General features: G+C 35.1%; 1 protein-coding gene across 1 annotated transcript; it reads left to right on the plus strand.

Moving 5' to 3' along the window:
• The first annotated feature begins 202 nt into the window (after positions 1-202).
• On the plus strand, positions 203-13,880 carry LOC107025822 (uncharacterized protein slr0889). Its single transcript, XM_015226584.1, has 12 exons — positions 203-554; positions 1,244-1,372; positions 2,142-2,336; positions 3,550-3,597; positions 3,669-3,797; positions 5,268-5,392; positions 5,835-5,945; positions 10,594-10,702; positions 10,806-10,924; positions 11,276-11,429; positions 13,065-13,209; positions 13,531-13,880. The coding sequence occupies exons 1-12, from the start codon at positions 447-449 to the stop codon at positions 13,584-13,586; spliced, it is 1,428 nt and encodes a 475-aa protein (XP_015082070.1). The 5' UTR covers positions 203-446; the 3' UTR covers positions 13,587-13,880.
• The last annotated feature ends 419 nt before the right edge of the window (positions 13,881-14,299 follow it).

The following is a 14,299-nucleotide window of genomic DNA, read 5'->3' on the forward strand; positions in this document are numbered from 1 at the left end:
AGAAAANAAATTTTATAATTGAAAATAAGTTAAAAGATAAAATTCATTACAGAGTAAAAGAATTTTACAATCTTTCAAATTCTTAAATTATTGAAATATTAGAGAAATATCAATTATAATCTTAACTAGGGTATGAATTATGGTGTTTTATCTAGTTGAAATATATGTTCACATAAACACCCACACAAATATATCTCCAAGAAAATCATTACTCCTTACAAGTTACAAGTATTTGAGCAACCCCATTCAACAAATTTTAAGAACAGATATTGCAGTAATTTTTTCCAGCCACAAGAAAAAAAAAGGAATATAATGGGTGAATGGCTATTAATGCCCCTTCAAATTTCTTGCAAAATTGAGCTATGGAGGCTTTCTAAAGAAAATATAAGGTGTAAAAATGGTGTCTTTAACCTTATTGAGGCTACGATAGAGTTTACAGAGAAACAATGAGTGTTCAATCTGATTTTCAAGAAAAGGTATCTGCTTGTTTCAGACCTTGGCAACGTTCTTTCCAGTTTTGGGTTCGTGCAGTAGATATATATACTGGTTATAAGGTACCCCTTTTCATTTTTTTTTCTCAAGTTTTGATTTTGTTAGTGGAACTGATTCATTTTTAATGTGGTATCTTATCTTATCCCATTTTCCCCAAATATTAGTGAACAGTGGCACTGAATTGAGTTCTATTTTCCCATTTCCATTTTCCCATATTAAAATTTAACTTTTGAGGATGCACATCTACATACCTCAACTCGTGTCCATTGTATCAGTTGAGCAATCACAATTACAAGATAATCATCCAGACACTTGTAAAATTGTGGCATGTTAGTGTCGGATATCCATGGGACACAGGAGAGATGAGTTGATAGTTGAAACCAAAGTTGAGGTGTCTAGATATGTTCATTTGTCAACCAAGGCCAAGTTTAAGTGTTTGTTTATGTGGTTGAACGCTTTCTAGCAGCACCAAAAGCTTAGGAGATTAGATACGTAGTGAGCCTAATTTTTTTTTATAATTTAAAGAATTTAGGATATATATACAAAATGATTTTAAATTCTACAAATTAGTTGGTCTAATTTCACAGTTGTTACCTCTATGATTAATGTAGAAGAGTGAATTTGGGAATGGAGTGTTTTTCTTAAAATCTGTTTTTTTTTTTTTTAATTTCTCTTTGTAATATGAATGAAGCATTTGTTGGTTCATTTGGCTCATTGAAGTAAGTTTTGGGTTTTAATTGCTCTTTTAAAGGTGTTTCAATTAAGAGTTGGATTTGAAAAGGATGTGCAAAAACAAGAAGCAATGTGGGAGAGGCAGCATGAGGTTGCAGCTGAGAAGATATATAATATGTGCTCTGACCTTGGTGGGTTCTTCCTAAAGGTATACTCTGTAACCAGCTTCCCATTTTCCGTTTCCTAATATAGAATCGATTTCAAATCTCAAACCATTATCGTTGACTCGTTGTTTATTACAACTACAAATGGAGCGTGAAGAGGGTAGGATGTAGGCAGACCTTATCCCTTCGTTTTAGATTTGTTTCCGATAGAGCCTCAATTCAAAAGGAAGTAATCAGAAAGCGTAAAAGAAAGAAATAGAATTCATGGTAGCTACGACCCAAACAAGCTGTTAAGTGTTAATGGTCCTTTGTTGTTTATTAACTCTACAAGGAAAAAGATTTCTGCATTTAGTGTTTCCTTTTAATAAATTTAATTAAGTTTATGCGGTTATATTGGGATATGTGCACTAGTATGTACTGGCTGCAGCATGCACTACTTTGCTCTATTTATCATAATGCTCATGAGATTGTTGTATTGCTTCCACGTTATAGCGTTCCCTGAGGGTTGCTTCCATATTTTAACCCCAGGGATTTGGTCTAGTGGTAAGAGGTCTGGCGGACCCGTGATGTGTGATTTAGGCGCACGTCATGGGTACCCTGTTGCAAGCAATTCCTGGTATGTAAATGGAAAGGGGTAGAGGGGCGGACTCATAATCCACTGAGTTTCGAACCATGGACCGTTAGCTCTTGGGAATTTCTCTGTTATTAGACAAAAGAATGATCAAGAGGGTTTATGTTTGGGCTTCACAACTCATAATTCATCTTAAGATCTAATTATGTGGATGGTGATGGTAATATTAATATTAATATTAGGTTGCTCAACTAATTGGGAAACCGGACTTGGCCCCTGCTGCATGGGTGAGAAGGTTAGTTACTCTATGTGATCAAGCGCCTGCTACACCGTACAATGTGGTCAGGGCTGTGCTGGAGAAGGAATTAGATCAGAATGTTGATGAATTGTTTGAAAGTTTTGATGTCGATCCTCTCGGTTCTGCTTCTATTGCACAGGTAACTGTTAAGCTTGATTTAAAGCATTACTAAAGCTCATTGTAGAGCGACAAAAATTTCTTCAAGCATTGACTAGAAACTTCATGTTAATCAAACAGTTGTTAAAAATATCGACCTTGCAGATAGTAAATACATTTAGATTTGTTGAAGTGTGTGACTATCATATCTAAAAGTCTAAGTTATTACAGGGGTGACACATTTATTTAGTTATGTTAGGTCTGCAAATTTTTCTCTCGAATTAGGACCAACTCTTTTTTCTTGGGCTTTTACCTGGAAGTTAATTTCCACTAATAGGTTGTAGAACACAGTAGGCACGTAATAGACACAACAGCACCCTATTTCCAGCAATAATAGCAAAAACATTGCCACTTACATGTTAGGCAAGGGAAACTGCCTAAGAAGATACACCAAACAAGTTTTTCAATCTTTGCTGTGGCTGATATATTATAATGTCTAACAATCTCTAGTATATTCTTATGGTTTATGTAGGGCCTTAGCCCTATCCCAACAACAACAGTAGCTTTTGTTTGCAATGAAGAATATATATTTCAAAAGAATTTTTTTGTATATTTTACATTTTGCATTGTATGGAAATGTGGCTCCTTTCATGAGTCCTTTTTGTTAAATGCAAAATTTGTTCATAGCTAACATGCAAGTGATGACTAGTACAGCCATGATCATGACTCATGATGATGAAGATGTGAAATATACCAATAAAAAAATGAATAATGAGCCATTTTCAAATCTTTATATATGTATAACATGCCACAAAATATATGCTAGAACTTCTTTTCAACAAGTTCAACCAGTAGACTATGCACTGATACTTTCTTCTTTTCCTAGTTAGCTGATTTCCTTAATCAAGTTTTGTTGTTCTTGCTCCTTCTAACAAGATGGAGGTTTATTTGATCTGATGAAACTTTCAGCTGAAATAGTTTCTTAGGACATCGTCTAGCACTACTCAGCTTTGTGTATATCTGTTCACAAATGAATAAATATTCATTTTCTATTGTTCTCCTTACTTCTCAACAGCTTTAACCTTAAAACCAGTGTGATACATGGCTTTGAAGGCCAAACCTGTAAGGCAGTTTAAAGTCAGATAAATAATTATTTCTAAATGTCATATCTTTGAGCTGTATTCTAGTTATACAGAGGAAGTAATATTACTTTGATCCTAAGTGGTTCAACTTGTGTTTACTTTACTTGGAATTAGGTTCACAGAGCGAGACTCATAGGTGACAAAAGAGATGTTGTTGTCAAGGTAAGAAAAATTGACTCATAACTTTGCAGATTGTTGTGATCATAAGGTTCTAAAGTAGTTGTCTTCTCTAGGTACAACACCCTGGGGTCCAACAGCTGATGATGACCGATATCCACAATTTGCAAGCTTTTGCACTATACTTGCAGAAGATTGATATAAAATTCGATATATACTCTTTGACAAAGGAAATTGAGAAACAGGTGCATAAAATTTCCGTATATGCATTATTTACTCTTATCATCTATTGTTTCTCTTTAGCCAGAAGAAGGTAAAATGTAATTTCATTAATAACAGCACCAAGGAGGTGCATGTTGCAAATATTTACATCAATATTCAGTTGTTCCTAGTTTCTAACTTGGGAACTAATAAATTGTATTAAGTGACTAGGAGGGCTTTCTATTTTCCTTAATTCTTTCCTGATGATCTTCATTACCTTTTCCAATAAGAACTTGTTATTTTCTTTATCGTTTTTAGTGAAAGCCTTAAAAGTTAAAACCTGCCTTAATGAGTAAGACTCAAATTCTGGGTGTGAATTTCTGAGATGTTTCCTAATTTATAGCCATGTGTCTTCTGTGAACTTCTTTGACAACCAGATGTTCGTGAATCCATATTTAGCATTAATGATGTTTTCCCTAGAAACATATTAATCTAGCACCTACCTTTCTCATGTGCGGAAGTAGTAGCCTGCATACGGGTTAGGCCGAACCCAGTAGATTGTCTCAAATAGTGTATTTGTGTTAATAAATACATTAAATAGGTCAAAATATTAAATTTAGAAGTTAGAAACGAGTTATTATCACTTGAAAACGTCATTGTCAAATTCAGAACGCAAAAGATGAAATCCTAGCTTCGCCTATGTCATTCATTGCCATTCAAATAATAAGCACATATTGTGAATTTCCATATTTCCCACCCATTATCCTGCTTTACTTTTGTCATAATTATTTTCTCCCCTATATGAGATGAAATTTCTTATCTGTCCACATCCATCCCATAAGAAGTTAAAACGTAATCATCAATAGTTGTTTCTTCACCTTGTGTAGTATGCGGAAAAAGGACATGGGTAGGTCTTCCAATACACTATCTATCAAGGTAAAAGATATTGTTTCTTCCATGAAAGCATTCTTTTCCCAAATTTATAACTTATTGCTTGCCACACAGTAGCAGTTTTGTATTTTGCCTCCGGAGGCCAGCCAAATTAGGTGGAAGGAAATGTGGCTATGTTGCATTGCGGAATATTTGCTGACACCTGAAATTTCCTACTGCATTCACTGGATATAAACATCAATTTTTTCTCTTCTAAGTAACTTATTTTATGAAAGATGGCTCTTCGTAGCCATTGTAGATTTCTGTTCATCTAAATATTGAGGAAACACTTTGGTACAGTAATTCCAAAAGCTTCGTGCATGTAAGTCTTCTTTATAGGTAGTTTCAATTAGCTGGATGGTGCATTATGATCTGTATTGATGGTATGATCGCGAATTATTTTGATGATATCTGTTGTTTCTCACAAATGTCCTTAAAGACAACTCATCTCAGTTGTTTGCTCATGGCTTTACATGCAACTTGGTATTTACCTTGTCATCTCCTATTTCAGCTTAGATTAAGTACAACAATGATTTTTCTTATCCTCTTGCTTTAACAAACTGGTTTCACTTATTACATGTTAGATCGGGTATGAATTCAACTTTTTGAGAGAGGCTGATGCAATGGATAGAATTCGGCGTTTTCTCTACGAAAATAACAAAAAGTCCCCAGTTATGGTTCCACGGGTGATTCGAGATATCGTCACAAGGTGAGCTCTCTGTGGAATATTTGACTAATTGATGTTTTCTTATCTAAATATTGGTAGCTTTGATCTTCAATGGACATTTGAAATGTCTTGCTGTAATGAGGTGGATCAAGCGATTGTTTGAAACTGATTAATCATTACTGTAACTGTTTTGCTTTGTAAGATGCTTCTCTGTTATTTCTTCAATAATCTTGCATGTCCTTTTGTTCTTATTGTCACAAGGTTCATATGTTAGCTCAAGCCACTGTAAAACTTCCGATGAATGTGCTGTCTCACATCTTGTTTGCTTTCATCATTCCAACAACATATAGATGTTCACTAGGTTCATTAACTTTTCGATTAGTTTGTTTCTTTTCTCTGTTGGATGTATGAACTTTACAGCTACAGTGTAACTTTCTTTTCAGATTACTTAATAATCCATTTTTTCCTTTAATATTTTTAAAAGGAGGGTCCTAGTGATGGAATATATAGATGGAACCCCGATTCTGAAGCTAGGAGATGAAATGGCAAAGAGAGGCATCAGTCCAGATGGTAAAATTGCAGCGGTAGCAAGGCAGTAAGAACCTATATTTCTCAGAGTGAATTTGGCTTCTAAAATAATTTAGGTTACTGTCTCTGGTATATATGTTATCTCTGTTAAATTAAACTGATAACATTGGCGATAGCGGAAGCAATATTTAACTTATGAATATTTATGCAAATAAAGATATGCGTTGAGTGAAACTAACACAATAATGTATATAGAACCCGAAAACCTTGTTAAACACTTGAAAACACCAGATTAATTCAGGAAATCTGGCCTAAATTTTAGTTAAACCCCACAATCTCATGTATTGAAATGAATTACCTTGTGAAAATCAGGAGTTCTTCAAATAACAAAGGAAAATATATTCCTCTCTCAGTAATCTGAAAATGATCATCAAAGCACACTGAAGAATCCCTTTAGGGTGGCTATGAATCTGTATATTTGGGATCATTATAAAAGTATCAAGATTGTCCCGAAAAAATCTAGGTGGGACATTCTGCCTAGGATTGACACAGATTTTTGATAGGTTGGCAGCAAAATTTCCTCATTTTGTGGCAGAGTGGCGCCAAGTTCAGCATTATTTTTTCTGCGTCGTGGTTAATGCAGATTTGCGCCAAGCACTGCACCTTGGCTCTAACTTTGGCTCCAGATCATCTTCCTACTTGGTCACAAGCACGTTAAAAGTCTATAAGGCATCTCCAAGCTTTTTTAGCTCATTTTCCACACGCTCTCAACACAAAAAAACTGTTTCCAAATTATTCCTAAGTTAAGTGGTGATTACGTCACAGTTCACACTTATCTCATGAAAGATTCCATTTTACCCCTGTACTGACTTGTTTGAGATGAGATTCTTTGACATCTTCCTTCTACACCAGAAGAAGTTTTGACGATGGCTCACCACATACCTTTTGAAGAAAATAAAGTATATTAGCAAATGCTACATAGCTTGAGATGTTGGTTGTATAAAAATGTTCCAGCACACAAACTTGCANACCAGAAGAAGTTTTGACGATGGCTCACCACATACCTTTTGAAGAAAATAAAGTATATTAGCAATGCTACATAGCTTGAGATGTTGGTTGTATAAAAATGTTCCAGCACACAAACTTGCTTGACCTTTCGAAATTCTCTGCCTTTTGTCATGTAAACTGAAGGAGTTGGTTTTGTACCTGTGGGGTCAAATCAATGGATGAAAATTCCATGTGCCAATTTACTTGGCTATAAATTGACAAGATTCAAGATGAATTAATGTGAAGATTTTGTATGAAGATAATTCTTCATTGGTACAAAATAAAAGGTCAAGATAGTAATTTTGTAGGTGAAATTTAGGTAAACCATAAAATGGTTACACATAGTAAACCTTGACATTTTGACACATAGTGATGTCATGGATGACATCAATAAGAAGAATTAATTTCTATAAATAGGAAGCTCTTAATTCATTTGTAAGACGCATTTGACTTGTCTTTTCATCTTCCAAGACATTTGATGTTGTTTCTCTCTTGTAATATTTCACTTGTATTCTTTTTGAGTGAAACAAATACTGGTGCAGTTGTTATCCGGTGGACGTAGGATCATTCTGATCCGAACCACGTTAAATATTGTTATGCTTCCTTGTTTTTTATTTTCACATTTACGCTAACAATTTGCATCAGAGCCAAGGATCTATTTGTGTATACTCTGTGGTTTCAGCACAATTTGAACTTCCACGTCAAAAAAGAATTACTTTGTTTTTCTGTATTTCCAAATACTTCGTAGTTAAAGAAGAACAAGTAACAATGAGTTCCATGAAGTTTGAAATTTATAGATTTAATGGGCGCAACTACTTCAATATTTGGATGATCCAGATGATGACGTTACTGCGGAGGAAAGGTTCAATCCATGCTATTGACGGAAAGTACCCCAATAATACATCGAATCTCGACAAGAAAAAGATTGAAGGAGATGCATCGAGTGTAATCCAACTGTCCCTTTCACCTAATGTGCTCTGTGAAGTGAGCACAAGTACTGAGGAGATGGTTTAACAATTGTGGGAAAGGCTGAAAGGGCGGAGCCGTTTGGTGACAACAAGGATGTTGCTATAATGGTGTCTTCACACATTTAAGATGGAGTTAGGTACTTTGTTGCAGGACCATCTAGACGCGTTCAATAAACTTGTGATGGACTTAAAGACTTAAAAAGGATGAGGAGACGCTTGCATATGCTTTGCTATTTTCATTGACTTCAAAATATCGTGATCTGAAAATTCATTTCCTATCACTCTTTGAGCAATTGCGACAAGTACTTAACTCTTGTGATGTGGAGGCATTTTGAAAAGACAAAGATGATGAATCTAGTGAGCTCTTTGTGAGAAGCGTACCTGCCAACAGGGAAGGAGCAAATCTAAGTACATATCAAAGTCTCATGTGAACAAGAAAAATGCAGAGTGTAGGGTTATTACAAGAAGAGGCATTTTGAACGAGATTGTCTTATGTCAAAGTCAAAGAAAAGGCGAGTGCATCTACTGTTGAGCGCCTACATGATTCTGATAATGATTATGTACTAAGAATATTATCCAATAGTGGAGTCTATGACAATAGATGTATGTTAGATTCTGGTTGTACTCTGCATATGATATTCCGAAGAGATTGGTCCAGCGACTATGAAACAAATGGAGGAACCATAACAATGGGCAATAATGTAACTTGTAAAAGAATTGACATTGGTTCAGTTTGGGTTTGGTGCCATGATGGAATCATGAGGACTATTATAAAAGTCTGTCATGTTCTTGATCTGAAGAACCTCGGGTGCTTTGGATGAACAAGGCTACAAGTACATGAGCAAAGGGAACTCTGAAAGTGACTAAAGGGTCTTTAGTCATGTTGAAGGCCAAGTTGGAGGATGACCTCTACACAATAGAAGAAAGCACCCTTGTGCAGTTATCTTATGATGTTAAAGAAAATTTATGGCTCATGAGACTAGGTCATGTAAGTGTACAAGGACTGGAGATATTGAGCAACTGCAACCTTTTGAATGGTGAGAAGATCAACACACTTGAATTTTATGGGCTCTGCGTCTTAAGGAAGCAGATGTAGGTCAGCAACCCTATAAATCTGAATAGATGTAGTCTAGCACCCCTCCCATCTTGTGCTTGCTAGTGTTGGCCACAAATAGCCCACTAGCTTTGTCACATTTGTCTCCTTCAAAATGTCTCCGCACATCACAAGAATTAAGTGGTTACCACACTTGCTCAAGAGTGATAGGCTCCTTGCTATACATCATTGAATTCTCAATATCATGATATTTGGAAGTCAATGAAAATAGAAAAGAACATGCAAGTGTCTCCTCATCCTTGTTAATTTCAGCAGTCTGTAAGTCTATCACAAGTTTATTGAACGAATCTAGATGAACCTGCAAAAAAGTACCTAAATCCATCTTAATGTGTGAAGACACCGTTGTAACAACATCCTTGTTGTCATTGACCAATCTTGGTAAAGGCCTTCCAACCTTTCTCATAATTATTTGACGGTCTCCTCGGTACTTATCCTCACTTCACAAAGCAATTTAGGTGCAAGGGATAGTTGAATTACACTCAATGCATCTTCTTCTTGTTGGAATTCGATGTGTTATCGGGGTACTTACCGTCAATAGCAGTGATTGAACCTTTCCTCCTAGTAACGCCATCATCTGGATCTTCTAGATGTTGAAGTTGTTGCATCCTACTAAATCTATCAATTTCAAACTTTATGGAACTCACCTTACTTGTTCGTCCTCTTCTACTACAAAGTATTTGGAAATACAGAAAACCAAAGTAAAGAAATGTGGGAGTTCATATTATGTTGCAACCCCTTGGCTCTGATACCAATTATTAGCGAAAACGTAAAAATAAAGAACAAGGAAGAACAACTATATTTAACGTGGTTCGGATCAGAATGATCCTATATCCACTGGAGAACAACTGTTCTTATATTTATTTCACACCAAAACATTACAAGTGAAATATCACAAGAGAGTAAGAAGATAAAATGCCTTAAAAGATGAGAAGGCAAGTGAGAATTGTCTTACAAATGAATTAAGAGCTCCTATTTATAGGAATGAATTCTTTTTATTGATGTCGNACGTGGTTCGGATCAGAATGATCCTATATCCACTGGAGAACAACTGTTCTTATATTTATTTCACTCCAAAACATTACAAGTGAAATATCACAAGACAGTAAGAAGATAAAATGCCTTAAAAGATGAGAAGGCAAGTGAGAATAGTCTTACAAATGAATTAAGAGCTCCTATTTATAGGAATGAATTCTTTTTATTGATGTCATCCATGACATCATAACGTGTCAAAATGTCAAGGTTTAATATGTGAAACCATTTTATGGTTTACCTAAATTTCACCTACAAAGTTACTATCTTGAACTTTTATTTTGTACTAATAAAAAAATTATTTCTTAATAAAACTTCACATTAATTCATCTTGAATCTTGTCAATTCCTAGTAAATTAAATTGACACATGGAATTTTCTTCCATTGGGTTTGACCCCACAAGGACCAACCAACTCTTTCAATCTCCACCGTTATCTACTATTTATAAAGTTAGTAGTTTCTAATTGTTTGAAGGATCATTTCAACCTCATTCTGTTTCATCATGAGAATATGGTAAACTGGGGTACTATTCTCTTATTTGTTACTTCTACATGCAGGAACATACTAAAAAGTTTGTCCCTAGCTTATGGACAAATGATACTCAGGAGTGGTTTCTTTCATGCAGATCCTCATCCAGGGAATATTCTAATCTGCAAAGGTGCTGAGGTTAGTATGCATCTTTTCGTTTTCTTCTTTCAATTAGGTTATCACATATAATTGTTCTTGTTTAGGGTTCTGACAAGGATCGTGACATTCTTCTCTTATTAAGGTTGCATTGCTGGACTATGGACAAGTTAAGGATCTTCCAGAAAATCTCAGGCTTGGATATGCTAAACTTATTCTTGCTATTGCTGATGGCAATGCTACTACGGCCAAAGAAAGCTTTAAGTGAGAAACTTTCCAATGAATCTCTTGTTATAATTTCAAGAATAGTTTTCTTCCTGACGAAGCAACATGATGCAAAATACTAATGGGAGATCTCAAAAGCTTGAAATCACAAATGTTCTTCCAAAAAATAAACAGAAAAGGAAATAGTAGTAGTTTATGTATTAGTTATTCAAGTGTGAAGAATGGAAACTGGAGTTGACTTTATGGAGCGAAACCAACTACTCTTGGCACTAATAACAGAGATGGAAATGATTTTTTTAACTCTATTACGGAGTTAATGTTATTGCAATAATTACATTCTTTTAGTACTGATGTGTTTCCAATCTTTGAACTTCTCACTTTGAATTAAAGGGAGCTTGGCATAGACACCCTAAGCAAATGTGAGGATGAGCAGAAAGAAATGCTTAAATTGGCACAAGGGATGTTTGACACAAAATTACCACCTGGTGTAAAGATGATGCAACCTTTCTCAGAAGAATCTTCAGTCAAAAAAATTGCAGTTGAGGTATGCGGTACCTGCTTTCTCAACTTATGGTATTTACCAATTCCCAACGTTAATCATTTTAGAAAGGGTTGCATTTACCATTCAAGAATCTAATGATCTTTTCCACATGATACTACCTTCCCCATTGAGGTCTATCAGTTTGATTAGTGATGGATATTGAAGACAAGAGTTGACGCAGTTGTATTTTGATAACCCTGACTAAAGAATTTGAACTTTTATCAGTCGTCATGTCTTTGTTGATGCTTTGGTAATAAGGAACTATAGAATTAGTGAAAAGAGTACAGAGAAGAGTTTATCTTTTATGAAAGTGATCATAATTTTGGGACACTGCAAAAGGAGTTTCTTTCCATTTAAAGTTAATAACTTGCTTAGGATGGCATTGGGAGGATGAATTGATTTTGAGAAGTAAATCTTAGCAGAACAATATTCATTGCTGAACTCTATCTATACATAATTACCTGAAATTCCTATTTATTTGGAGCTTCGACTCAAAAGCATGGACATCTCAGAAAAAAATTACGTGGGGTCAAACAATCTTCTGATGGAAAGTTATAATAAATTCTATGCATTTTGTTGTAAGGACATATAAATTGAAAAAATGAGCTGTTTGGTTCAAGTGTTGGTTGGAGGATATTGTGATCAATAGAGATAGAAGGCCACATAGTTTGTGGTCATGCAAATAAACTTAGCAGACTGCCGATCTATAGCCACAATAGACTGATCTGTGTCCCTGGGCTATGTTGCTCGGACTCTTAAAAAATTACACCATGTGCATGTCGGATCCTCCAACAATAGTGTATTTTAGAGGATCTGACACGGGTGCGGCAACATTTTTGAAGAGTCCGAACAACATAGTCCCTACGTCTTTCAGCCAACTAAATCAATGTAGTGACTACTTTCACATTTTGCACCTGTGCTTAAAATGCAACTACATAAATCATTATACTAGACGAATTCTTATAAGCTTCTAGAACAAATTCTGCGGAAAGGAAACTAAAATATTGAAATTGAAGCCATGGCCATTTGACAAGTACTTATAAGTACCATGATTAAGCTTACACTTTGATTACTATACATACACTAGACATGCTACTAATCTGGTATTCCTCAATCTTTATGATAATGGAGAAATGTTTAGCCAAGAATCATGAAAGAGAGGAACTTTTTGACATTGGTCAGCAAAGGCTGAGTAAGTTTTTATTGTTTCCATTAGAAATGTTCTCTTAAATGATTGTGGTGCTCTATAAAGAAGAAAAGAGAAAGGCCACAGCATGTCGAAATTGGAAGTCTTTCACTTAAGATGCAAATGCAATAATGTCCAACCGTCATGAAAATGACTCTGGACCATTCTGAATTTCAGTCTCTTAAAAATTTGTGAAAATTCAGCTCAATTAGGTCCCATAAAGTCTGGATTTTAGCTTCTGTGACTTACAAGTGGTCTGTTTTGTTCTCTTGCATTATGCTCCACAAATGATAAGATGGATCTCGTACCTTCTTAAGTTCTTTGCATCACTTAGTACAGTGAATGACGCCTTGTATCACCGGCCTTTCTTATTTGCTGATTAATTTTGTTAAATGTACTTGGTGACATGAGTACTAAGGTCAAAATGTGAACACAATTCTATTTGATGTTAGGCTTTTCCAGAAGAACTTTTCTCAATTCTTCGAACTCTGCAAATACTGAGAGGGCTTAGTGTTGGTCTGGGAATAAGTCATTCATGTGCTGAACAGTGGAGACCTATTGCTGAGGAAGCTTTGTACAATGCTGGAAGATTGACAGGTTAGTCCCTAATACGACAATGCATTTTTTTGTTCAACTAAACAAGTCAATCTATTGCCAAGCAAGAACATATCGTCTTCAATTTCGTGCCACATTAATGTTATTTAGTCATTTCTTCTGTTGCTGACTGAAATGGAGTATGTAGTGATACACAGATGAGTATTCGAATACTATAATCACTACAGTTACTAGGCCCAATCTTGTTTGATGATTCATTAGGATCTATACAGCTCTAACAATGAGCCATAGCCATTATACATCTTATTCATTTCCTGGTTTAAGATCTAACAATGATATGCAATTGTTACTTTTTTGTTTCAGATATAGATATGAAGCGATCACATAGACATAGAACTAGAAGAAAGTCCGGAAAATAACATCTAGCGAGTCAAGAGGAGCAAACTATGAACGAAATCGGAGATGGTCATGTTGCTAAATTTTTGGAGAAAGAGCAATGGTTTGCTTTTGTAGCAAAGCTTTTCAAGGACAAGTGACCACAAAAACACTACATGCTTTGTATTTTTTTTTCTCTTCCTGTGGCCTTGCAACAATTTCTGTACAACATGGCCTGTAATTGAATTGATAATTGGCAAAACAGGTAAAAAGAGATGCATTTTGATCATGCCATTACTTTCTTTTTATTGCCATAAGGTCACTCTTTTTTTCTTTTATATGGTGGTGTTCAAATCTAACTTATAAACTTTTTTCGTCCAATCAAATTGAAAGTGATGTACTCGTATTTGATTAGTTAGAAACACATCACATGTACACGATGTGTATTTTTATTAGTTAGATTTGACTCGGCATGCTATGTCATTTTGACACGTGACATGATTCTACCGTCTTTTTCATTTGACTTGGCATGATACACCCATTTGACATGTAGCTATAAATTGATAGTCTAAAGTAAGATGACAGTTTGGACTTAGCAAAGTAATTTCATCATTTGTAATTCAAATTAATGAACTAACCCAACAAAAAAAATGAGTTTTAATTGAATTCATATTTGTTCAACTTATATAATTAACTAGTTTATGAACACGTGCTTCACACGTGTGTCCCATGCAATATTTTATAAATTGGTTAGATT

This window comes from Solanum pennellii, chromosome 7 (assembly GCF_001406875.1).
Source record: "Solanum pennellii chromosome 7, SPENNV200".
NCBI lineage: Eukaryota > Viridiplantae > Streptophyta > Magnoliopsida > Solanales > Solanaceae > Solanum > Solanum pennellii.